The following is a 27,399-nucleotide window of genomic DNA, read 5'->3' as shown; positions in this document are numbered from 1 at the left end:
GAAAATGATTACCTTTGGCAGAAAATAATTGAATTTATTCAAATACAATCCGACTTTGTGATGGAATATGACATCTTGTTTTGTAGGGCATCTTATGCATTTTTTTAGTTTATGAAGAAGCTGGGTATATATACACGTTGTTAACTTTCAGGTATATAAGATCATTATACAATCTTACAGCAGTGACTTAAAGATGTTGTTAAAATATGTTGTACGATACAGTTTTACGAGCTTATATCTACCATTTACTTTCGATTTACGATATGGCGGACTTTATTGTAAAATATATACTTTAACACAATATATATTTAAGTACATACTTATAAATGTAACCTCGTTACAAAAATATACTTCCTCCCACGCTACGTTTAAATTTTGTGTTAATAACAGTTAATAGCATAGTTTTTATATACTTTATATTCATTTTAACATCTTTAGATAATTTCCAATCGTAACATATGAATTTTAACTAAAATTTATAATTATTTCTATGATTTGGAATTTTACCAGTCAACTACTTCATACAAATGACCTCGTGGCAATGAAAAGAACTCGTTAAGGTTTAATGAACGTAGACATGACGTAGGCTTAAATGACAGAATAATTGTTACTTCCTAGCTTTTACTATACTTAATTTTTTTAATTAATTCTCCGATAAGGCATACGCCCAAGATTGGAAATCAAAATTTTGAGGTAAGGTATCTATTTCCGTTGATATTCAAATTGACCTTGCAAAAAGTAGAACAACGCAAAGTAATCGATATGACGAAAATATATGTTTCAGTATAACAGCACGGTGATATAGATCATAGCCTACAGATTTTAACAGGTATTCTTCCTCGGAATAAAATTTATCTAATCATATGTCAAATGTGTTTCGAACGTATAAAAATTGCACATGTGCGATATGGGAAATAAGTTATTGTATTTTATAATTTGCAGCAATAATTTATTTAATAGTAATGTATGATTTAATATATATTTTCTTTTCTATTATAGCTTTCTATATAATTATATTGTAATTGCAACATTATTTGATATTATCTTACTTACTTTTGTAAGATTTGTATACTCGTGGGATATTGTTCAGTGTTTTGATTCTGCTATATTTTCTACTACGTTAATCCTCCTACACGATTATTTGGATTTTGATAAATCTTTCTGAAGTTTCTTAAGGAATTTTTTTATAATTTTTTCAATTATAGAAATATAATTCGATCTAATTATATTTCTATAATTGAAAAAATTATAAAAGAAATAAATGAAAAAAATTACAAAAAAAAAACGCTTATCATGGTTTGACATTGAAAATATTTGAGGCATTTTTAGGCAATGAAAACAAAATGAAGACTGTCATGTGCCAAACATTTCAATTCACTTATAGGCTAAGACAATATTAAAATTTAATATATATTTATGATTATGAATAAGAATATCTTTATATAAATAAAATTTAATATCTCATAAATTTAATTTAAGGTATCTTAAATAATTGTATTGTTCAAAAGTTCGTATTTGTAAAATATCACAGTAACTTCTTTAAATAAAATCTAGCTGTTCGAGTAATTTTATTCTATAAATCACATAGTTCACATCCATTGATGTTATTAAGTATCAAGAAAATTACATTTAAATGTCCAGCATTATTATACTTGCGATCAGTGCACTGTCTTCGGATAATCTTTAGTGAAATTGTTGGGATTGAGGTACATTTTCACATATATCAGGCTTTTTATACAATCTAGTAATATTGGCTAGGTGCTATTTATACCCATCCAGTAGGAACCCCTTCGTTATCCTAGAGATCTGAAATAATACGGTCGTTACTCATCATAATGGCATTGTGCTTTCACGTTTTCTTCAGCTAAAGTTTTTCCGGTTTAAAAATTTATTTTTTCGGTTATAATAAATATACTCTATATCATGTGATAACATATATGTTTTGTTTTATCTTTAGTTTCATTCGTTTTGTTAATTACCTGAATATTCACTTGTTTTTGTACATTTTTCGGATCACAAATAGTATTTAATTATTTAAGAAAATTTGCTCTACCAAATTGTTTAGGATGCCGTCATGTCACGTTTAACTGGAATTTCATGAAATACGGATGAGCTTACAATCAGTTGATGCAATTGATATAGTAATCAATATTTCTGTCAAACATCGAATGATGAACTATAGAGGTTTAATTATTTAACATAATGTAATGAACTCTTCAAGCTTAGGTAAATTGATATTTAACATATGTTACTAGACTTTTTATAGTTTTGTCCTAGACAATATTAGATATATGATATATTCATATAATAGAATATGATATGTTCATATAATAGAATATGATATATTCATATATTTTTTGTTTTTGTAGTGGTAGCATGGTTCTAAAATAACTAGTAATAGTAATTATAATTTAGTCCAATCATTTGCTTGGACTTGTATTAAAGCTCAGAAATTGTCGGTTTGAGCTTAAAAAATGACAGACTATATATTCTAATAGTTGGACGCAAAAACTTCTCCTCTCCTTATCTATGCTTCTCTTTTAAACAATGTACGCGAGTAGATTCAAATGCAAAAATACTTCTTTGCTTCAATCTGAGAACCATTATTAATAACGATGTGATTCAACTAAATATTGTCTTGTACGATGTTATGAATATACGATTATAATCTCGATTTTTTCAATCGATATTCTATGCGCAATGAATTTGTTGTACCTTTTAACAAAAAGTAACTTTTAATATTTAAGACATGTAATATATTTGTCATGTTTTTGGTTTTTTCTATTTCTTAGTTTATTTGTTAAGATCTATAGTCCTTTGCCTCGCATTTGTACTACTAATACAACCGCACATGCAGAGCGACGGCCGCCTCCGCATAGCGATCGATCCGTCCGCTAAGCTCTCAAAACACGGTTTCTCGAGTAGATAGAGACATTTAGCGAAGTCCAGGTTGTCATTGAAACAGGCTCTTCACACGCTGTATTTCCACCGAAATATTCACTTATAACATATTCTATTTCAGATTATTCAAATTTCATTGCAATAAATTGTTGATATATTTCATTTTTAATGTGTTTGACGCGTGGTCTACAATGCTATCATTCAATAGATAAAATTGTAGTATTTTTTATTTTCTGAAATTATCATTATTTCAAATATTCAAATATATTGATTTGCTTTAACATAATTTAATTTGGATCGTGTATAACACCCGAAAAGAAAACTGTACATTGCGTAATTATTGAAATATATTTTAGTCATACCATACCGGTTCAGCAAGTTAAAAATTCATTTTCTTGATTAACCGATTTAACTTTATTATATATTTATTTATTTATTTATTTATTTATTCATAAGCGAGCCGTAATCAATAATAATAGATATTATTTCAGGCTCTTGTCAAGCTTATTCATAATTAATATTAAAAGGATGGTAATTTTATAATAATCATAGTAAATGCACAAACTTCGCTTATGAAAAAAAAACTGAAAAAAAAGCATTTGAACATTAAATACAATCTTCATCATCAAGTTCATCATATTAAAGTCTAATTTGACCACCAGTCAAGCTCAAAATTCTTACACAAGGTTGAAAGTTATACTCATTTAAAACCGTAAAAAATTTAAATTAATAAAATAGCAATAAAATAAAAAAAAACATGGTTGTACAGGTGATCAAATGGTCAGACTACGTAGATAAAGAATAAGGATTATGCAAGAAAATAGTTATTGAAATCAAATTGAGAAAATTCAGTAATGTCATAAAAAGCTAATTCTTTAAAAAGTTTGACTAGGGAAGCATGAAATTTTTTGCTGTCTAAGTTTCGGATATTGAGTGGAAGTTTATTCATAAGCTGAATACCTAGACCGTCGATCGTATTGAAAGAGCTGCTAATTTATATGTGTGCGTCTTAATAAGTTTGTGTCTAGTGTTGTAGTTTGAGGAGGATGAAGCCATATCAAAAAGTTTCGAATTGTTTTTGATGAAAGATAATGTTACCAGCAGAAAAATGCATGGGACAGCTAGAATATTGTGTTTTTTAAATATGGGTCTGCAGAAGGCTTTACTGGGCAAGGAAAAAATTATTCGAATAGCTCTTTTCTGAAGCTTAAATATTTTAATTAGTTCGGATGAAAAACCCGAGAATTGGATGCTGTATGAAACGTGAGAATAAAAGTTGCTATAATAAACTGAAAGTAAGCAATTTAAACCGAGTTTGGGTTTTAGGGTGCGATACAAGTCAGTCAAATTTGTTTATAGGCAATGGCAAATGTATTTGCGTTAATACCTTCGAATGGGTTGATTTTAGCTAAAAATTTTAATAGCGTTTTTGAATAAATTTCATATAGAAATTACATCGATTCATTATAGATCATATAGAAAACATCGATTTTTATTATCTATATTATGTAATTAATTAGTTGATTTGTCCAGGGCTTCAGAATTTCATTTAGAAATTTCATATAGAAATTACATCGATTCATCATAGATCATACAGAAAACATCGATTTTTATTATCTATATTATGTAATTAATTAGTTGATTTGTCCAGGGCTTTGAATTCGGGTCCATCACTATTGGGGCAGTATAGTATAGATTTATATAAGAAAATGTCTTGGGTCAACTGGACCGCGCACAGGCATTGCCCTGCAATTATTGCTGTGTACAGTTACGTTTCTCCCGGTTGAGTGAATGACTGACTGACTCACTGGTAGCAGCGAACATCGACTTTTTTGTTTTTATATTTTTGCGTTTCTTATGTTTTTTGCAATCATACAGCTGTACGATCCATGGTAGTGAAGTTCATTATGGAAAATAAATATTTATTTATTCAACTCAATTAGCTTACGTTCGTTTATTTATTTTCCAATAATGAGCTATACTAGGTAATACAAAAAGCATATGAATAAAAGTCAGTTCATGATACAATCAGAAATTCGATAGTTTAATTTAATTAAATTTCCAGTTTTTTAATCAGTGTTATAATTTGGGGAAACAGTTTATGTTAAAACTTTGTAAATAATTAACAAATATTTTATTTATATTCAATGGGTAATACGTTCCATCAAAGTAGAGCGTAATGCGAAACAGCGCCCAACCAGGCATTTTTGCTTGGAAATATTAGGGTTAGGGGAATAGGAAGTTGATTCGTTATTAAGTTTATAAAGTATGTTTATTTACTAAAAATAAAACCAAACAATTATTTCTTAAAGCCCAAATCACTTTATTATTTCTTGTGAAAATAAAAACAATATAAATAACAAAACGATATTATTGCAAAAAAAACAAATAAAATTCTAAGTCAGTCATATTTAGCTACTTACTTTCCGCGTTTTCAGTGTTTTACCTTTTTGTGACAAAAGCATCTAATGCCGTTTCACTTTTTCTTTTTTGTTGTTCTCTTAAAAGTTCTTAAACGGTTAGACATCTTTAACACCACGTCTTACTTTTGAGCTCCTGTTAAAATTCAGAACATTTTCAATGAATTGATCCATTATTTCAGTTATGCTAGACAAACTCATTTAGACAAACACCATCGAAAGTTCTTTTTGCTCTTCCGCTGGATCACTGCTGTCAACATTTTTGTTTTATTCTTGTTCAGTTCATTCCTTGAGCCCACCATTAAAAGGACTGCGATGCTTCTTGCATTATTTTTTCGACATCTTCCATATTTATCCCTTCAAAACCTGGGTTGAAATAAAAGAGCGCTAAACCATAGGGCATTAAATTACATACATTACATTTTTAGTATGAAACATTGTACTAATTATTTGAATTTAGTTTCATAACTTAAATAAATTGTACGCTGGCATTATATCCATATTTTTGTGAGGTGGAAAAATTGGAGTGTTCTATTTGCTACAAATTCATAAACGTCTTAAATATTCCACCAATTATTTACACAGCTGTATTCATTTCCTCTAGGCATAGAAATATTTAATAGTTCATTACCATTATATATATATATATATATAGTAATATATATATAATATATATATATATAGTAATATATATATATATATATATATATATATAGTATATATACACTATATACTATATATATATATAGTAATAAAGCTCACTAATTAATAAATTCATTAAACATTTTGAAAATATTTGAAAGCAAATTTTGAGTTTGATATTTGCGTTTATGTGTTTACTACGAAACCATTAGATTAATATTCAATAAATGTAATTTTTAATATATATATATATATATATATATATATATTTGTAATATTTTTTACAAAGTTGATAATAAATATAAATTTATATATATATATATATATATATATATATATATATATATATATTTATGTTTATTATCAACTTTGTATTTATATAAAATGTTTTTTAGATTACTGAATGATGACACACGCCAAGTGTCGAAACGTTTAATGGAATAATTTTGTTATTTAATCTTTTTTTTAATTCGACGATTGGGCTGCAAAAATATTACAAATATATATCAACGTCGATAAAACTATCATATATATATATATATATATATATATATATATATATATATATATATATATATAAACAAAATTGTTTTTTGAAAATATGTTTTCATTTGCTCGTCTTACTTATGTTGGATTGTGAACTATATTGTACTTATTTGCTAAAATTAGTATTTTTTAATTAATAGCATATTCTTTACAATACGTTAGGTTTACAAACACAAAAACAAATAAAACTTATTATTTCAGTAATTGATTAAATAATATTAATTTCAGGTAAAAATTTATATAATAATGAGCATGTTGCTATCAAGATGGAGCCGATGAAATCGAAGGCGCCACAGCTGCATCTCGAGTACAGGTTTTACAAGCTTCTAGGAACACTCGGTAAGTCACTAGCTCACCACCTTTGTAATGACCTGAAACCTTTTATAATTTCCTAATTCAATTACAGTTCTGAAGTTATGCGTAGCGTACAACTATGTTGTCCATGAAAAAATATTTTGGTACAGGGCATGATTTTATTAAAGTTTTAAAGAATTATGAAAAAGCAGTAAAATGTATTTATTAACGTATTTAATTTTTAAAAATATCTTCCAAATAATTGCCACGTTTTTTGCATTTAGCACCACTAAATTAAATAATTTTGAGTAACAAATTAAATTTGAATCGACTACTTAAACTAACTTATGCAACATCCTGTACTTTATTTAATAGTTTTTGAAGTTGACACAATTATGTATTAAATACAAACCTGTAGTTGAGAGCATTTAAGTAGTTTAAAGTTTTTAGTAATTCTCCTACGAAAGATTTTTTCATATAATGAAAATTCTTCATGCGTTCTTACTAAACACGATCGGTTCTATCGGATTACTTGTTTAGCAATTTTATAAAAATAGCTTTTATACCATCCTCCCCATGCAAAATACAGATAATGCAAACCGCCATGCAAAACTACAGAAATTAAGCGACAGCTCTATGTAAATATTTGTTGTCTTAATTTTTCTAAAAAAATCAGCGAATTATTCTCATTTTAGAACATGCAACTCGCTGAGTTTCTACAAATATACATATACATAAATAGGCCTTTTAGAATCGAAAAGGGATCAGATTTCTTCCGGGTACGTGCGCAATCACGGTCATTACCAAACGCGATCGATACACTAAAACATACTAAAAGTTTCGTATACTTACGTAACAATATCGTCTTTTTTATTACAATTGACAGATCACATTGTTAGACAAATCTACAAATAAATCTTTTGTTGCAGTAAAAAAGTTCAAAGTTCAAAGATTTACTGCGCACGGTTATCGTTTTTTTTTTCAAACTCAACTTTCAAATTTGTTATTTTTTAGTACTCTGATTAAATACACGAATCGAAAATTAGTAAAGATTTACTGAAAATATTTTACAGTGCGTGATAGACTTAAAGAATCTAGTAGTTTCACTTTCTATAATTTTCTCTATAAATATAACTTTAGGCGCAGGTATATGACATTCTAAATCGTTTCTAATTTATTTTTTTATTGTGCTAAAGTCAAAACATTGAATGTATTCAACTTGTAAGTATTTTATTTAATGTTGTAAACTTTAATGCTTCAACCTATTAGTGCGGCGCTAACCCCAAATGCAGGTGCATACCCAGACAGTTGTTATATATCCAACGGCTGAAGAAGTTTACTTGCCCATGTGTAGATATGCGGTGTCAACGCACGGCCTGTCGCGCTTGTCGATACTATTATGCTATGACTCATTAGCATTTCGAATGAGTATGATATAACGAGTGCTAGAACATTGTTAGATTACTAAACACACATTTGCTATAAATAGGGTACATGGACGAATTAACAAGTAACTGCTTACTACAACTCGAATTGTCGCCACTTTAAGGGGGGCGATACATGTAACAAGAAAAAAAAATCGATTTTTTTTTTTCATAAATCGTTACAATTACATCTCAAAAATATGCCTGTAAATATTCAAAACAAAATTATCATTATTTATACAATAAAAACTCATTTAAGTGCCACGCCTCAACTCGACGCTTGAGTGCTATTGTACTCTTATCTGTTTCTATGTGTCAAAACTTTAAACGCGTTTTTCTCAAAACGACATTTTTGAGATTTGCGGGCGGGATAACTCAAAAAGTTCTCAACCGATTCCAATGAAATTTTGCACACATCTACTTTAAAGTAATAGCTTCTAGTTAAACCTCAAACATTCCAAAAAAATTTTCAAAAATTAACCCTTTTACCAAAAAAAACCATTGAAAAAAAGGTGAAAAATCGAACTTTTTTTCTGATGTGTGCCAATTTACGATTTTGTGACTTTTTTAATTTTTTTTTTTGGTTTAACTAGAAGATATATGTTTTATGAACACGTACAAACTAATTTTTTTGATTTCAAATTACCGTACGAAAAGTGAGAACGCCCGCAAATTGATGGCGTTTTCCGAGAGGGTCTTGGCAGATTTATTTTTATGGCAGCCATTTAAAAAAAAAAAATTAAAAAAAAATTTTTTTTGTGTATTTTAATATATAATAAATAACACTAAAAAAGTTCAAAAAGATTCAGTCATTCCTTCCCAGTTTAAAAAGTCCTCAAAAAATGGTAAAAATTAAGGCGATTACATGTATCGCCCCCCTTAACTTCAGTCAATACCTATCAACTTTTGGAGTTTTTCGATAATGCAAATTACACACTAAATTTTATTTTACTTGTCATAAATTTTTATTTGCAGTAAAATATAAAGACTCCAATACTTCTATATCGCTTTTGAAGAAAAATATCTGATATTTGTGACAACTAATTCCTAGTCTACCGTATCTCATTTACGAGAAGTTTCAGAATGCCCTAAATTTAAATAGTTTAATTATGAAATATGTTGCTTGATATGCTAATTTGTTGACATTAAAAATGAATTAGACTTCATCAAAAATTATCGTCATTTTTGATGAGTTTTGCTCTATTTCTAGCTATATTTTATAATTGTATATATATACATATATATATATATATATATATATATATATATATATATAATGTGTATAGTTTATATAAGTTTTAAGGCACTCGTTTCAATTGTGTAATGTACCTAATGTAGTTTCTACCCCGCACTTTGAATTATATTAACCACTAAAAATCAGCTCCCGCGACGGTGGAAGGTTTGCCGCGCGTCTATCACTTAGGAACGTGTGGCGGCCGATACAACGCAATGGTGCTAGAACTTCTGGGACCATCTTTAGAAGATCTTTTCGTCATATGCAACAGAAAATTTCATCTCAAGACTGTGCTCATGATCGCCAAACAATTAGTAAGTCCGCACATATTGGCCAGAAGTGCTGCCGACGTGATGCGTTTTTTCTTTTGTGTTGTACAGTCGTAGAAACGCGCACATACGTATGTGATTTGTTGATGCATCTTTTTACCTATATCATGGATCAATAAAATTCTATCTATGGGTCAGTGCTACTTATGGAATGATGTACTTGCGGTCGAAATGGATCTGATTTTAAATAATTGCATATTATTTTTTAACTAATTTTTTTAATGAATAGGTTTGAAAAGCTTACTGTATTTTTTTGTAATTTTTGGACATAGCCTTCAATGAAATAATAATGTTGTAATTTTGAGTAACATCAGCTTGAAACTAATAACTTGTTTTCAATCTGAAATTGTGTAAATAATTTAACACGTCGAAGACCGTATCAAAAATCGTGCTTTACTCGTGGGGACCGCTCCAAAAATTGTTTATTTCAGATAACCCATATCGTGTGTCCAGTCCACCGGTGGGCAAGCGGTCCCGTAATACCGGTGGCCATGCGGCCTTCAAGGTGTTAAAGAACGAGCATATACATCAAAATGTTATCCCAATGAAAGATTATAATATTGTACTATTTATTAACAACGTTAGAAATTTTAATGATAATGCACTAGTATTCATTAGTAACTATTGGCCAGATCCATTTTGATCATAAAATTGTTGCTTTGCTAGTATTGTTTTCCGACGAATATGAATCATGTGTGTTTGCTTTCAAATTTCATTAAGCCGGTAAGAAAATTCTGTTTATTGTTTTATCATCTTGCTTTTCATGTATTGTTTTAATTTCTTGTTTGTGTGCCGTTTATATGTTTTTGCTAATAATCTATTTTAATATAATCATTTAATTGCTTTATTTTATTACATGTATTTATGATATTTTTGTATAGCATTTATCATCTATTATGATTATTATATATAGTGAGACATATATTTTTTTAAAACTATAGTTAAAATTAAAATATGAAGAATATAATTGGTACTACTGACAGACAGTACATAAAGATAACACTTGAAATTTAATTGATCTAATTATCAAAGACGTGGTTTACTTTATTATCTTACGGTGGTACATTCCATTTTATATGTTAATTACAGTTATTTAATTTTCGAAAATAATTTCGTGAATCGTGGCTAGTATTGTATAAAAAAGTTGATTATTGAAACGATTTTATACCTTTCTTTTGCTTGCTGCGCCTATTGTACCATTTGTTTTTGACAAAATTACTGTACTTGCAGAACCTGAATGAATTAGTTCATATTAATAAGTACCATAAAATTTTAACATATACACTAAATGGCTTTAATGAAACATGAGTAAAAAATAGTGCAGAACAACTTAGTTTTGATTTCATAGAGCACGATACAAATAACATTTCAAATTATAATTTAACTTTTTGTCTACGTAACACAACATTGCACCAAAATGTGAACATTTTCTGAAATTGGCAGTTAAAATGTTTTCAAAGTATTATAGTTCGTATCATCGATCTGTCTGTATATTACTATGAAGTCATCTAATCTACTATTAGCTTTCTTGCAATTATATATACTATATATGTATGTATATATATATATATATATATATATATATATATATATATGCGTGTGTGTAATATGCACATAAAATTCTGTGTGAATGTCAAATTAAACTTTATGTAAGAAACACATACATATATGCGAGACCAAAAGATAGTAAAATAAAATTACTTGCAATTTTTACACATCACATCGCAGTACTCTGGCCCGGACTTCCTAAAACAAAAGAGTTTCCACGGTCATACAATAGCTTCCCATTCCCATTTTTTCTTGTTATTATTAATAATATCTTGGAGTTTAATTTATATTTTGTAGATTTAGGATCTTGTGGTCGGAACAACGCCGGAACGAGTTCTATGTCTGTTTTTAGGGTGTATATTTATCGTTAATTTTAACTATTGTATCGTACAATAAGCAAAGATCTAATTGAGATTTATTTTTTTGTTCGTTCATTCCTTTGATTTCCCTCCTTCACCATCGACCGACTCCGTACAAACCCGCTTCTGATATTTCAATATTTCTGCCTTGCAATTGCTCATTATTTTCTAACTCATTGTTGATTCGTGTCAAAAATCTGCATAAATTGTTAATACGTAATAATGTGCACTGTTTGTTATTATTCATTCTTATACTTCATTCATGTGAAACGCTCCGAAAAACTTTTTTTTATTAAATTTTTTTTTTTTTTGGAACGCACATATTGAAATAAATCGCATATGTTACGATGATAACTACTTGAATGGCGCTCATTTCTTCAATACGCTCTTTACATTATTTATTTGCTACTATTTTTTTACTTGAAAATACTTTTACTATCACATTTTGGATTATTGTTTACTTCACTTGATAATCGTTAACTTCACTATTCTAAACATATTTCTACGGAATATAAAATTTATTCACTATCTATTTTTTTAATTGTACTTGCATTTATTCCTAAACCTTGCGCTTTTTTCACTGTTGCTACTTTCCTGCCATTACGAAAAAATTCCTTAAAATCCTTTGTTTTGCCTATATTGAATCCCATAAAACCAGCTGAGGGCGTACCCGAGGTATATTACTTCGGCCCATGCGGGAAATACAATGCATTGGTGATGGAGCTTCTCGGTCCGTCACTGGAGGACCTATTTGATGTTTGCGGCAGACGATTTACATTGAAGACCGTCCTCATGATAGCTATTCAACTTGTAAGTAGTGATGGTGAAAGATTGTTGGCTCATCTAATCGTCGGTAAAAACTATTTGTCTATACAAAACGCCCATGATAAAATCGTGTTAGAATTCAACTGCAAGCAAATCATTTAAGCTATGAAATAAACAAGTTTAGTGTTTTTAATTTTGGTATTTTGGACAAGTACTTATTCTTAGTTGCTAAAAAATCTGCAATTTTGAAAAATAGGTTTTCATTATTGCAAATATTCAAGCAGAAGTCTTGTTCAAGATTATATTTGTAGGAATGATCAGGTATTTTCATTGAGTCATCGGGTGAGAGGTTACGTTTTTCTAAATATTAAATACAGTATGGAAAAAATAAGGTTTTGGCTAAGACTTAAAAAAGTAATCGTTTGCAATGGATCTGGTCCGTTTCAAGTTCAGCAACATCTCATTTTTATTACTAATTTTTACTAAACGTATTGGTTAATGATTTCATAACATAGTTCTTATTCGGTGTACTAAGCGATACTGAATTAGAAACAGACAATATCGAAAATACGAACTTCATTTTTCCAAATTTTTGGTGCTATCGATTTGCTTAAATTTGTAGTTTGTTACGTGCAGTAATATGTGGTTCGTCTATGTCATGATATAATGATATTACTATATTTATTAATTTTAAAAGCATGTTTGTAGAAAAGTAACAAATTTTAGAAAAAAAGTTCTATTATTTGTTCGCAAAAATTTACATTTAATTAAAACTTTTATGATGACGATTTGATATTCAAAAATATGTTTTTGTTATTTGAATATATTCCATTTTTATTTAATGCATTATGTATGTCTACAATTATTTCAAATTATTATTTTTCAGCTCCATAGGATAGAATATGTTCATGGCAGACATTTAATATACAGAGATGTTAAACCTGAAAATTTTTTAATAGGAAGAAATACAACAAAAAGAGAAAAAATTATACACATAATAGGTAAGATCTTAAATATAAATAAACAGAACTTTTTATCAGTCATTTTTTGCAGATGTGTACTCTTATTTATTTAAATTTATGTTATTATTTATCATTAATGCTAGATGGTATATTATTGTAACAAATATTGTAATTGAAGAAAAAATTTTTTTTGCAGATTTTGGATTAGCGAAAGAATACATAGATTTAGATACGAATAAACATATACCATATCGGGAACATAAGTCTTTAACAGGAACAGCTCGGTATATGTCAATTAATACACATTTGGGAAAAGGTAAGAGCAGTATAATCTTTCAAAAATTATGCTTACGTAACCGAATTAATTTGCAATTATTTATATCCATTGAAAAAGCGGGACTTTAAATGTATTATACTTTGAATCAGTTTTAGAAAACGGAACTTGTCACAGTACATTATATTTATTTATATTTAGAACAATCTAGGCGAGACGATTTAGAAGCGTTAGGTCATATGTTTATGTACTTTCTTCGCGGATCGTTACCTTGGCAAGGGCTAAAAGCAGACACGCTCAAGGAGCGCTACCAAAAAATTGGCGATACGAAGAGAGCCACACCGATCGAGGTACCGTGGTCTATTTTTATGATATTATAAACAATACAATTAATGTATATTTTTTTCTAACGAAGAGCAATCATAAATTATCGATATGATTTTTCCCACTTTCGTCATTATTTGTACTGAAAATGAAATGTTTTACAGGTATTATGCGAGGGACATCCCGAAGAACTGGCTATGTACTTACGCTATGTAAGGCGTTTAGACTTTTTTGAGGCTCCTGATTACGACTATTTGCGCCGACTTTTTCAAGAATTGTTCGACAGACGCGGTTATGTCGACGACGGCGAATTTGATTGGACTGGCAAAACTATTGTGAGTAATGTATTTGATTTTTATCGATTTGCACCGAAATTTAAATCATGCTATTTTTGTAATAATTTTATAAATTTTTTTTTAATGAATATTATTAATTCTGTCTTTTATATACATAATAAATTTCTTCTGTAATGATGTATGAAAGGATAGTCCTCCTGAACGATTATCCGGATTTTTTTGAAGTTTGTTAGGGGAATTTTTTAAGATGTTGTGATTATAGAAATATAGTCAGATTGTAGAAATAAATGGAAAAAATACAAAAAAACCGCTTATCATTGTTTGATATATATTCACGTGTGTGTTTGTGTATGCATATACATATTATATATACTTAACGTTATAATGTGATTTTTGCATGCCATATATCTTGTATTAGTATATGTTATAATTACAATTTCAAGTCAATGTCTGTTCATAATTATTTTGATCTTTTGAGTACTTTTATTTGTTTGCATGCTGCATGACATATTGTTTATATTCAGCCTGCCAATATAGCTATGTTACGAATTTACAAGAATTTACATCCATCAAACGAGTTAAAGACTAAATCTTGCAAGGTAATTCTACTTCCAATCATTTGTTGTCATTGCCGATGACCATTATACATTTTAACTTATAATTATCACTTCTATTTGGGTATAATATAATATCTAGTATATAAAAAATCCAAAATTTATATATTTTATATTTAACAATTTAGCATTTGAAGATATTTGCATATTTGTTAATTTTTATACAATCTAATAACTTGTTATTTATGTTCTGATCATGTGATATTCTTATACTATATTATACTATGAATTTTCACAAATTTCTATTCAATATTGTCATTTTGATCGGCAATTATAAATGAATTGCTTAAAATTCATGTACATCTATTAAAATATCTTCAAATTGTTATAATTAGAATAAATTGTTTTATGTTCAGGTTTTTGACACATAAAGACTATTTTAATTAAGTATTATATGTGATAGATTAATATTAATTCGATATTATTATTTGTGAACTCAAGCACAGAATGTCTAATATGAAGCACTTGTTGAATAATTGTATGTGAAGCACGCTGTAAAATTTACACATCATGATTCCTCTATTTGCAATTTATATTAAAATGTAGTATTTGTTTAATGATATTAAATATAAGAATCTAATTTGAATATTCTTTCAGTCCACTCCTGTAGGATCTCAACAAACTGGACAGGACATTGTGGTTTCGCCAAACCGTGAACGTCATCTAGCCGCAAATAAAGTAAGCAAACACTGATATTAAACTTTTAATCTTTCTTTATATTGACTTCTCTAACCGTGCTAATTGTGATAACACTTTGTACCTTTCATAATATTATACATTAATGCACTATTTTAATTTGTGTAAGAATTGTTTGATATATAATTATTAAATATGTATTTTGTATGCTGTCAATATGTCTGTTATTTTAATTTTAATTTAATTTTTAAAACAATCGGTAATCGTTTTCTTTATTAATCTGGTTTAAATAATTGAGATTAAAGATTTGCTACTTATCTTTTATTGGTTACATGGGTGTAAACAAGATTTTAAATGAATTAAGGTTTTTGTTCGACTAAACTTATTTTTAACCATATACTTCATTCAATTATTGCACTTATATAATATTATTTAATATATTTTCTACTACTATTCTAACCAATTTATCTGCGATATTTTTTGCATGCGTACTCTATTGTATTTGCCGAAACAAAATGTAAAATATTTATTATAGTATCAGTTGGTATAATTAGGATATTCAATTCTAAATTTTAATAATGGTACATTTTTACTGAATATATATTTATTATATGTATATACGTCGAATTGATCAAATCAAATCTACTTTTGTTGAATTTGCGACTTGATTAAATGATACCTCATATCTAGTGATTGAAATGTATAAATAATTGTCTCGTAATTTTTTTTTTAATTAGGCGTAAAATGCCTAATTTTTTTTTTCAATGTCGAATAAACTATGAAATTTATATAATGTGCTTGCATTCATGTTTCAAAGAGTTCATCAACACTTCTGCATGTATAATGTTTGTTTAAAAATGTGATATGACAGATATTTTCTTTATTTTTTTGAATAACAAATTTAATGTAACTGCACCTTATCACTGATCTTGACGTTTTGCATGTTATTCTTTTTAAAATAAAATCAAAATATTATTCCTCAATTTCTGCTTATAATTATTTATAAGGGGCCTTTATAGATAAAATTTTAGAATGAAGGTCTGGGTAATAATATAATTTCAGAATTATATCATGCATCACATGCTTTTATAACAATTTTTATCATTCGAACCATTTGGTAACTGTAAACATAAATATATGTAGATTCATACAACTATTTTGGATTTAACATAACATTCAACAAAATTTTATCAAAATGTCATTTTGCAAATTCTCAAAAATCAACAAAGGGAGGAGGTAAAACTGGTGTCGCTGCATGGCCGGATGTGCCCAACAAACAAACGAACGCACACGGAAATCTAACGCCAGCAGACAGGCATGGCTCCGTTCAGGTAGAGTTTAACATTTGAAGACTTCGTACAGTGTCTTTTGTCTGTAAACATAGCTATCGCAGTAGTAGAACTGTGACCAACTATTCCTTCTCGGTTATTTGTGATTTTTGGCATTCTCTAAATGCTGGTGTTAGAAACTGCTCAAGTCTCATCTTTATTTTTAAAAGTACTTTTATTTTTGCAGTGTAATCCAATCATATATATATATATATATATATATATATATATATATATATTAAGAAACTTAAAAATTACATACATTGAAAAGAAGAGTCTATCTATATGAATATTTAGTTTTTTTTTTCATTATTAAAATGCGGATTTTCTTATTTTTTATCATTAAAAATCGGTGTGAGTATCAATTATACATTTGATTTGTTATTCAATCATCAATGAACCCAATTTGATAGTGGTATATTATATGCTGTGAATTTTTGTATTCTTTATAATTTGAATCACCACTTATCTGTAACTTAGGTTTAGCAGCTAAATTTTATCAATAACCCCTCAATTTTTATCCCTTAATTTAAATTATTAGACTTATTATTACTCGCTTTTATGCAATAAAATAGAAAATAAAAATAGAAACTACATACACTGCACTTGCTGTTATTTAAATCACTGCTACTCATTTAGATCGGCGGTTTTGATTTGTTTTATTTCCAAATCCTTATAAGTTGGTCACTAAGTTATAAATCATATATACTGATTTAGTTATTTGTTTAGATTTTGTAATCGTTGGTGTAGGTATTTCCATTTGCCATTTGAATTTTTACTGCCATTAAGTTTCTTTAGTGTTTACTAGCTATATTAAATAGGTGGTGGAAGTCACATGATTTCGTTAAGTAAATAAATTTGTATGAAATACACTACTTATTATTATTGATGGTAATCTTTTCAGAATTTAAACTGAGGTCACATTTACCAGATATATACCAAAAATAACGGACAAATATTACAAATATTTAGTTAATCAGATAACTAATTGTTCGATCACTTAGTTTTCACATATGTTTTCATACATACTTTTCTTTAATAATAGTCACGTGTTACTTTTTTATTGATTTTCATATTATCTATTCATATTTTGAATGATCTTTTCATTTATTTACTTTTGAATATCAATTGTATTTTGTTAAATATGAATGCTCCATTAAATTTATTAAAATATCGTCATCTGCTGCTAGACTAATTAAAAAAATCAATTATGTATATATGTGTGAGAATTATGTATTCAAAAATCGTGAAAAAAATGAGTTTATTGGCAAAATTTGATTGTTGAAATAAGATTCTGGACGAATGAAGTGGTTCATATAAAAATGATATGGTATTTTTATTATTATATTGTTTCAGATAGCCATGCTTATCATTATACTATTATTTCAGTACTGTACGAAGATATATATCTGAAATTATCATCATAACTGTCCTGCATGTGTATGATTTAGTTGGAAGGTATAACATATGAATGTACGTATATATATATATATATATATATATATATATATATATATATATATATACAGGTAAAAATATTTTGTTTGAACACATTTCATTCTCAAGTTTTACATCATTTGCAACCCATTAGTTTTCAATTCATAAACTTTGTGAATTATATATATACTAATGCTTACAGCTTTATAGGTGACAACTTCTACATTCGTTATTACACAAGGCTTTTATCATCCTGTGCTTGTTAGTGCATGATTTTATTGCATGTTATATTAACTATATTCAACATTATATTATATGAACTACAAGTACCTAACCAAATTTAAATCAATAATTAATGTTTTGCGAAATTTTCTAATGATTAATAAATAATTCAGGTCATTAGTTCTACAAATGGAGAATTGAATCCAGATGATCCTACAGCAGGTCACAGCAATACACCTATTACAGAACAACATTGGACGACAGTCGAAGTTCCGAGTGATGAAACTAAGTATGATATCGATTTATTTTCTTTTCTTTTCGATAAGTGAAACTATATCAATAAAAAAATATTTAATATTCTCAATATTCTGGAAGGAGAAGATAGTTTTCAGAAAAAAAAATCAGACATACCAATCGTATTTTTGAGGTTTCAAGTCATTTTGAATTGTTTGAGACAAACTTTGGAAAAATTATGTGGGTATATTTATATGTGTGTGTGAGCCGATATTGATCTGTCTCAAAAGCAACTGGATCAATTTTAAAAATCGAAAAGCCATTGTATTTGAACTTGATAATCGTGTTTATCAGTTTACCAGCGCGACGATCGTCGAAGATGTTTTTTGTAATTGGCAGAAAAGTGCTAATTAGCAACAAAATCTTGAAATTTTAATAATTCATACACACCATAGACCTTATACACATTTATGTATTATGGGATCTTATGTTACGCACTTATAAACAAAAAAAAAACGATCGCGTCTATGCAGCTTATGACAAAGCCAAACAATATGGTTCGGCAGCTAGCAACGTTTTCGAGAAAGAATTTTAGGCAGGCTGGTTTTTTGGTATGTGGTTCTTGGTGCTCTCTCGGGAGAGTACGTACTGTCTGGCAGCTGGAAGTGGTTGCGTTTATTAGTGCGCAGCCAACTTGTACAGCGCGATTTCAAAATTTTGAAAGCATTTAAGTTAATCCAATTTTCATTTTTTTGACTTCGAATAGACTCACATACTAAAAAATCAGCATGCCTAAAGTTCTAGTTTTGAAAACGTTGCTGCCTCCTATACTAATATTATATTACAAATTACATACTTCAGGCAAAGTAGTGCATCTTGTTATTTTTGATGAATAATACTTTAACTACTAATATGGAACTTGGGTGGCATTTTTTCAACCTTCTGTGTATGTATGATATTTATAAATGTATTTATTGCAGATGTTGTTGTTTCTTTAAACGAAAGAAGAAAAAAGGTAATCGTCAAAAATGACTATCAGCAGTTGTGCAGTGCAGTCCAGAACGAGAGGCAGTTACTCTTTTACGTGCGACTTCCCACTCGCACTCTAACTCTAGAGATAGCGTCCTTCAAAGTCATTGCAATCCGAGTCAAGACTATTTGGCGCGGTGTTCCTCCGTATTAACCCCAACACCAACTTTACCATTATAATATAATACTTCATAGCCGACATTCAGACCCCAAATCTGTATATGTTCTTGTGAGTTTCATGTGACTGAGTTTGAAATATTTATATTGCTTTCGGCGTCGTCACTTCATTGAAGCAGTACATTTAGCTGCAGTTAGAATATATTTTATAAGGACCATGTTAGTGAAGTAAAAATTGGCGTCATTATTCAATTTGTTCTGAAGTCTAAATGTGTGGACATTGTTGAAAGCTTTCTTTTATCATTGTTCTGATTTATTTAATACTGTTGTCAATTATTGCACATTCTATAGCTGACCATTAATATTTTGTTACTACGCTAAAAAAAATCATTTCCAATCGTTCACATTGCACATGAACTTTCCTAAAATATTGTCATAAAAATATTTCATATTGAGTTGTGTGACAGTGCAAGAATGTTTTGAAGCTAATTAATCTAAGATACGATAAAGAAACTCTACTTCTTCTCTCTGTTTGAGTAACATTCTATGTTTGTATATCAATGAGTTTATAAATATTAAATACTTCAAAACTTCACAAATTAGACAAATTTTTTTACAATTTGTCTAATTTAAAGGCCTACACTGCAAATATTGTAAAATATTTGAGTATATAATTAATGAGAACATTTTTTGAATCAACCTGTTTCTGATGTGAGTAAGGTTGAAGTAGGTCTAGTTGCATTTAGTGATCCTCTCAAACTTATTTTTGTGATTGTAAAGTTCTCATTTCTTATAAACTGAATGCATTTACAATTTTTAAGCAATTTTATACAATGTGCTCATTCAATCTTTGTTATGTAGTAGTGAATACAATGTTTCTAAGCTTTGTTTTGTAGAAAACCTAAGTTGCATTTTTAGATAATCTTTGGACTCGTAAACAAATAAATTTTATTGTAAATAGTCAAAATAAAGTTTGTTCTAAAATATTTCTAGAAATTTTCATAATAGTAAATGTTTTTTTAAGTTTATTGGAAAAAAAAAGGTTGTTATTTACCGGCATATACTGTGTTTTCGTTTGTTGGTCACTAATTTTAAAATAGAATACTATGTTTTTTCAGTTTTGTGATATTTTGTTTTGCACTAATTATAAACTATATTTTTATATTCTCAAATTAGGACTATACATTTTTTTTCACAATTGCTATAAAATATTGATTAAATCATAAAACTAAATTTTATGAAAAGTTATATTAAGTATTTATTGACAAAGAGTTATGAACATAGAATATACTGCTACAAATTGGAATCAAAAATAATATGTAAATTTAAAAGGTTTTGTTTTTCGCTGTACACAACACACACACACGCTATTTATATATATTTAATTAATTGTAGATATTCTATAATAAATTGAACTTCAAATATGTTAAAAAAGTGAGTGTTGCCAGTCTTAAGAGATAAAAATATTTATATATTTAGTAATAAAGCCCACTTACAATTCTAATTTATATAATAGATGCTTCTGAACATTCTTTTAAATAAGTTAAATTTTTATACTGATATGAAATCATTTATAATGAATAATTCGTTTTTATATATACATATTTTATTTCAACCAAAACAAATAAATACTTATACAAGTTATTTTTAGAATCATAATTATATCACGGTCATTTATTTAAAAGCTTGTTCAGATCAGTTTAATTAAATGTGAAACCGGCTGTATTTATCATTTTTAAGTGAACCTATATAAGTATATTTCTAAAATACTGTCATACATCTAGTTGTATTTGTATGCTTTTGATTCTGATATATGACTTCATCAGTGTGACTATAGGTAAAATTTTCATAAACAAATCTCACATTTTGAATTCTTCTTATATCTAGAAAATGCATAATATTTTAATTACAGTGGAAATTAACAATATAAAGTAACAATTGAATTAAAAAAGAAGAAAACTTGATAGTTAATTGTGTACTATTTGTTCAAAATATGTATAGCTGAATTTATATTTTATATTGATATCATTCATGTTAAAATCAATATGAAAAGTTGGTTAGTTGATAATAAATATATTTAAAAATTTCTATATTTTAAAGGTTGTAAATATTTATATTTTTAAAGATACATATAATGTGATTTTCAGTTTATATTTTTTTTTTCATATTCAACAACTTTAATATTTGGAACAAATAGTTAAGAAATTTTGCAAACAGATTTTGGAATCGTAAACGATATTTCCATTACATATTGAACAAATATTATCAAACAGACTATTGTATTTGAATAAAATGATGTTTTGATTGTAGTGTTAATTTTGTGGGCTTGTCTTTAGATTTTAAATTAAATTATTTATAACTAAATCTGGAAATGGCAGATGATGCTAAAGTTCAAAATACCTTATAAGAACATAATAGGATTACATGAAAATGTAGTGGATTCAATTAGTATTTTTTCATGCATTAAATAACATATCAAATTCTTATGCAGGAAAATACTTATATATAGCAATTTATGCATTTTTGTGGCAGCTTAGAATTTGATCTACACAATTTCTTATTAGTATCTGCCAATATTAATTAATTGAATTTCAATATGTCTGGAGGAAAGAGGTCATGTTACATTGATATTGTGAAGTTATGTGAAAAACATTAATAGCATTAAGATTATTATAAAGATATATTTCATATATGTGAAAGTGCTTCGTTAATAATTCATATATAATATGAAATGCTACATTAAAGATAGTCTGATCTTTAATAATATGTAAATATCATTAAACAATGTTTTATCGGTTTATAACATAAGTAAAATATATTATATTAAAATTAAATAAGCTGTGAATAGAAATTGCATATTGTTTTTCTTCTATTTATATCTTTAACATATCAACTCATAATGTTCCAGTAACATTAAAAATAAGTTATAAACATTTATATCTTTTGTGTTACTGAATATTTACAAAGAAATTCTCAAATAGATTTCAAAGCAGTGGTTTTATAACATTTCTCATTTTTATGCAAGCATCCAAAATTAGTCTTTACTCATTTAAATGCATATTAGAATTAAGCATAAGTCATTAGGCTGCATTAAACACTGTTTTGTCTTTTGTATATACATTTTTACAGTAAATATTAAGTCGATAATTATACTTTATGTTTAAAAACAAAATTAACAGTTTTTTTCATTTCATTGATACTTTGTATGGTGACAATTGATTACAATTCTTAGTCTCATTATAAAAAATATGAAATAGAGTTATTTCATAAGCAGTTACATATAATTCTCTAATCTATTGACTTACAGGTTTACTTTAAAATTTACACAATGATACAAATCATAATACAAAAGACCTTCTTAAACAACATACAAAAAGTGGTTATTAAAATGTTTATACAATAATTGAAAATTGCATTGATTAGTTTTTAGTGAAAGCAAAAACGTTTATTTATTATTTTTGTAACACCTTTGTAATTTTTATGCTTACTTATCCATGTTACCTACCAGTATCTGCATTTACTACCTTTCCTTATCTATGTTTACTACTTTATGTTTACTTAAGTTTACCAACATACTACTGTATCCTGTATAAGTTTACTTATCTATGACTGTATCCATACTCATCCATACTTTTCTTTTATCTATGACTGTATCGGTAGCCAATCGAATTTAAGATATACGACATGTAGCGCCGCCAAATGTGTGAATTTCGCAACATTTGTAAATTTTAATGGTTTCTCCGTTTATCTGTCTGTCAAGTATAGCTGTCATTGATCAAGTTGTTCTGTATTTTATTTCATATTTGCATGACCAATTATTAAAACGATGTCGGAACCCAAAAAAATATCATTTGGATTTTCAAAAATAATAAAAAAGCCAGATTTAATCAATTCTAACGTCAAGAAAGAAAATATTGAACTAATAGATTGTATTGAGTCAAAAACAATAAAAGTTGTAAGGTAAAAATAATCATTCATTACTTATTTGTGTTACATATATGTGTACAAACAAATGTAATTAAATTGTTATGGCCATAATTGAATTTACAAACATTATTAAAGCATGTAGCTGGAAAGATAAATTAAATACTATGGACGACTTAAACTAATTAATTTTGATTTTGTTTGATTTATAATATATATTTATAATGAATCTATTTTGATAATTTACAGAAATGAATGTGAACATAAAAAGGAGCCATTGATAATTCCAATGAAGCAAAATAAGAAATTACTTACTAACTTGATTGATATTATTAAAGAAGAATCAAATCCAATAAATAATTCACTTGGTCAAAAAGATTTTAAAGAAAGTTCTAATTTAATTAATGCTATTAAAGAAGAATCAAACCAAATAAATAATTCTCTTGTTCAAAAAGAATTGAATGAAAATAGTGGTAGTTCAAAAATGGGCAAATGCTCTTTAGATATGTTAGCAGCAAATGAAATTATTAAAGATTTAAATAAAGCCCAAACCAGTGAGGTCAAAATATTTCAAGTTCCTCTTCCTAATGAAACAACTACACAAAGTGTAAATGAGGTAAATATTTGTTTAAATTTGTTGTTTCTGCATTTCTATACACCTAAGTCTGTTTTTACACGGAGATTGGTTCCAGAAGAAGCCGTGTAAAAAAAAAAAACAGTTTAAAAAAAGACATTGATCTTATACAAAAATGGGTGATTTGTTCCTAATCTCTAAAACCTATTAAAATTAGTGAAAAACAAGAATTTTTAAGAACAAGAATTCATGTTTATTTTATTAAATCAAATATAATAAAAAAAAATCAAAGTAAAAATTGTTTGTACGCGCTAAAGGGGAATTCACTTAAATCTTTAAGCGAGTGTTCGCAAACTATCAATACTATCGATGGTTTCAGACTTTTTTCTTTCATAAATACTTTTTTGTGATATGAACATACTTCGCAAAAATTAAATTTGACAAAAAAAATTTAAGTACATAAAATTTTAAATTGTTCTAAATGGAATAAAATCGTGTAAAAAATTTAAAATATTAATTTTCAAACCTTAAGCGAGTGTTCGCAAACTATCGATACTATCGATGGTTTCAGACTTTTTCTTTCATAAATACTTTTTTGTGATATGAACATACTTCGCAAAAATTAAATTTGACAAAAAAAATTTAAGTACATAAAATTTTAAATTGTTCTAAATGGAATAAAATCGTGTAAAAAAATTAAAAATATTCAATTTTCAAACCGTGTTATATCAAAACCGTGTACAAAAAGACCGTGTAAAAACAGACTTAGGTGTATATGTGCTATAATATATATATATATATATTATATATATATATATATTGAGGATTTTTTGTTCGACATTGAAACATATATATGTATATATATATACAGTGGTGTTGTCAAGCCGGAACGCGACGACTTGAATTTTATAAATTATAATTCAACTAATTTTTATTAAATATTCTTATTATTGTAAGAAGCATACATATATGTGCATAAAATTTGTTTTGCAATAACTTTTGTTTCTTTACTTTTCGATCAAAACCAAAACAAACATGAGAACCGGTTTTAGCGTTCCGGCAAAAAAAATATTTGCACAACACCACTGTATATATAAATATATAAATATATATATATATATATATATATATATATATATATTAGGGTGGTCCCTAAAATGGTCATTTTCGAATTTTTTTGCTCCCAGGGGCTCAAATGGTTCTAAATAAATAAAACACTATTCTCTGAAAGTTTTAGCTCTTAATATTAACGTTTAGATAGAGCGCAATTCAATCAAAGTTTTATATGGAAATAGCATGGAAAAATTTTCAATAATTTTAAAAATGTTTTTTAGATGTAATTTAGCAAACAAATGAATAAATAAAACTCATTCATTTGTCGCTAACTTATACCTAAAACACTTTTTTAAAATTTTCAAAATTTTTTTCATGCTCTTTCCATACAAACTTTGATTGAATTGCGCTCTATCTAACGTTAATATTAAGAGCTAAACCTTTCAGAGAATTGTTTTTTATCTATTTGGAAACATTTAAGCCCCTGGGAGCAAGGAAATTTAAAAATGACCATTTTAAGGACCACCCTAATATATATATATATATATGTATGTATATATATAACTTGAATAAATTGCGTAATTTTTCAGTCAACTTTAGATGATTATGATAATATTCCCATAGCAGATTTTGGACTTGCCATGCTCCGTGGAATGGGTTGGAAAGAAGGAAAAGGAATAGGTAAAAGTAATGAGTAAGTATGCAAATTTAAAAATAAATTTATTTTTAACAAATCGATTCCCAAATATTTTTAGAATAATCATCAATATAATTATTTAAATGTTGACATCAGGCAAATCAAAGTAAGGGTACCTGAACTAAGACCGAAAGGATTAGGACTGGGAGCAGATCGACCAACATCAAAAAGCACAAATAAGAGTGCGACAAATAATACAAATCCAGAAGATTTACAAATAAAAAAGGGAGCTTTTGTTAAAGTGGTGATGGGCAAGCATGTAGACTGTTATGGCCAGGTAGTATTTCAATTCAAAATAGTTAGGTTTTAAATTTACATTAACCAACATTTTATTAAAATATAAATGACATTAATTCGAGTGATTTATGTATATAGTTGCATTTCATCGAACTATTTTGTGGTTATGAAAATACATAGTTTTGCTCAATAGTTTGCATAAATTGACTATGTTTATTATTAAAATATTTATGCAGATTGAAGGGCTTGATGATTCAGGAAGATTATTTATTAAAATGGCCCTTGGTGGTAGCAGAATTTCTTTGAATGGATTCATGGTAGAGCCAATTAGTAAAGCAGAATATGAGAGAAATGGAAGAGTATTAAGTAAATTAAAAATTTGGAACCTATAAATGATTAAATGATTTACAAAAACTCTTTTATTACAGATTCAAAAAAATATGATGCATACAAGAAACAAGAACACAGTACATGTGAAAACAGTGATGTACATAAAACACAGATAAAAATTGAAGAAAAGACAATAGTTAAAAGGGAAAAGACACATGAAAGAGAATTGGGAATTAAGAATTATCAAATCAAAGAAAAAGAAAAACATGATAAATACAGGACATCAACATATGATGCTTCTGACAAAAAGAAATATGACAGTTATAACAAGAAAAAGCATAAAACATCTCACAAGAAAAGTAGAAATCGAAAATATAGCTCAGAAGATTCTAGTGACTATGATAAAAGATCAAAAGACAGAAAGTTTTCTTCAAGAAAATAGATATTCTAATGAAAATAATAAACTTTAAACATAATATTAAATTAAAATTAAAATTCTCAATCTTACATTCATGAAAAGTATAACAATATGAAATATGTAAACTGTTTTTAATTACATACTATTTATGTTTTACACAAAGAAAAGGTTGTGTTTGAATTTTGTGTCTTCTTTTAAAATTCATCATATCTTCGTGCAACTTCAGTACGG

The 27,399-nt window shown here is 27.4% G+C and overlaps 2 protein-coding genes across 5 annotated transcripts in view; both read left to right on the top strand.

The window, feature by feature from the left end:
- The window catches only part of LOC113373752 (casein kinase I), a 36,964-nt gene extending 17,121 nt beyond the window's left edge, over nt 1–19,843 (top strand). The window contains exons 3-12 of one of the 4 annotated variants that reach the window (XM_026614038.1): nt 6,738–6,848; nt 12,356–12,507; nt 13,349–13,463; nt 13,621–13,740; nt 13,900–14,048; nt 14,187–14,357; nt 15,530–15,610; nt 16,798–16,899; nt 18,729–18,844; nt 19,770–19,843. In XM_026614038.1, coding sequence (XP_026469823.1) covers nt 6,738–6,848; nt 12,356–12,507; nt 13,349–13,463; nt 13,621–13,740; nt 13,900–14,048; nt 14,187–14,357; nt 15,530–15,610; nt 16,798–16,899; nt 18,729–18,844; nt 19,770–19,821 — 1,169 coding nt within the window. In that variant the 3' untranslated portion in view covers nt 19,822–19,843. Of the gene's footprint in view, nt 1–6,737; nt 6,849–9,608; nt 9,776–12,355; nt 12,508–13,348; nt 13,464–13,620; nt 13,741–13,899; nt 14,049–14,186; nt 14,358–15,529; nt 15,611–16,797; nt 16,900–18,728; nt 18,845–19,769 lie in introns of all 4 variants that reach the window. The other 3 variants (XM_026614030.1, XM_026614052.1, XM_026614046.1) reach the window with 3 other exon arrangements.
- A 3,903-nt stretch (nt 19,844–23,746) lies between these two features.
- On the top strand, nt 23,747–27,221 carry LOC113363431 (G-patch domain and KOW motifs-containing protein). The gene is made up of 6 exons (XM_026605936.1): nt 23,747–23,895; nt 24,109–24,475; nt 26,077–26,180; nt 26,280–26,460; nt 26,657–26,786; nt 26,849–27,221. Exons 1-6 carry the CDS (start codon nt 23,762–23,764, stop codon nt 27,190–27,192), a joined length of 1,260 nt encoding a protein of 419 aa, XP_026461721.1. The 5' UTR covers nt 23,747–23,761; the 3' UTR covers nt 27,193–27,221.
- Nucleotides 27,222–27,399: the final 178 nt, after the last annotated feature.

The sequence above is a fragment of the Ctenocephalides felis genome, unplaced genomic scaffold (assembly GCF_003426905.1).
Source record: "Ctenocephalides felis isolate EL2017-DRISC unplaced genomic scaffold, ASM342690v1 CF-g0.4_SCAFFOLD_00845, whole genome shotgun sequence".
Lineage (NCBI taxonomy): Eukaryota > Metazoa > Arthropoda > Insecta > Siphonaptera > Pulicidae > Ctenocephalides > Ctenocephalides felis.
The sequence above is the reverse complement of the archived record's forward strand: the minus strand, read 5'-3'. Positions and strand labels throughout refer to the sequence as shown.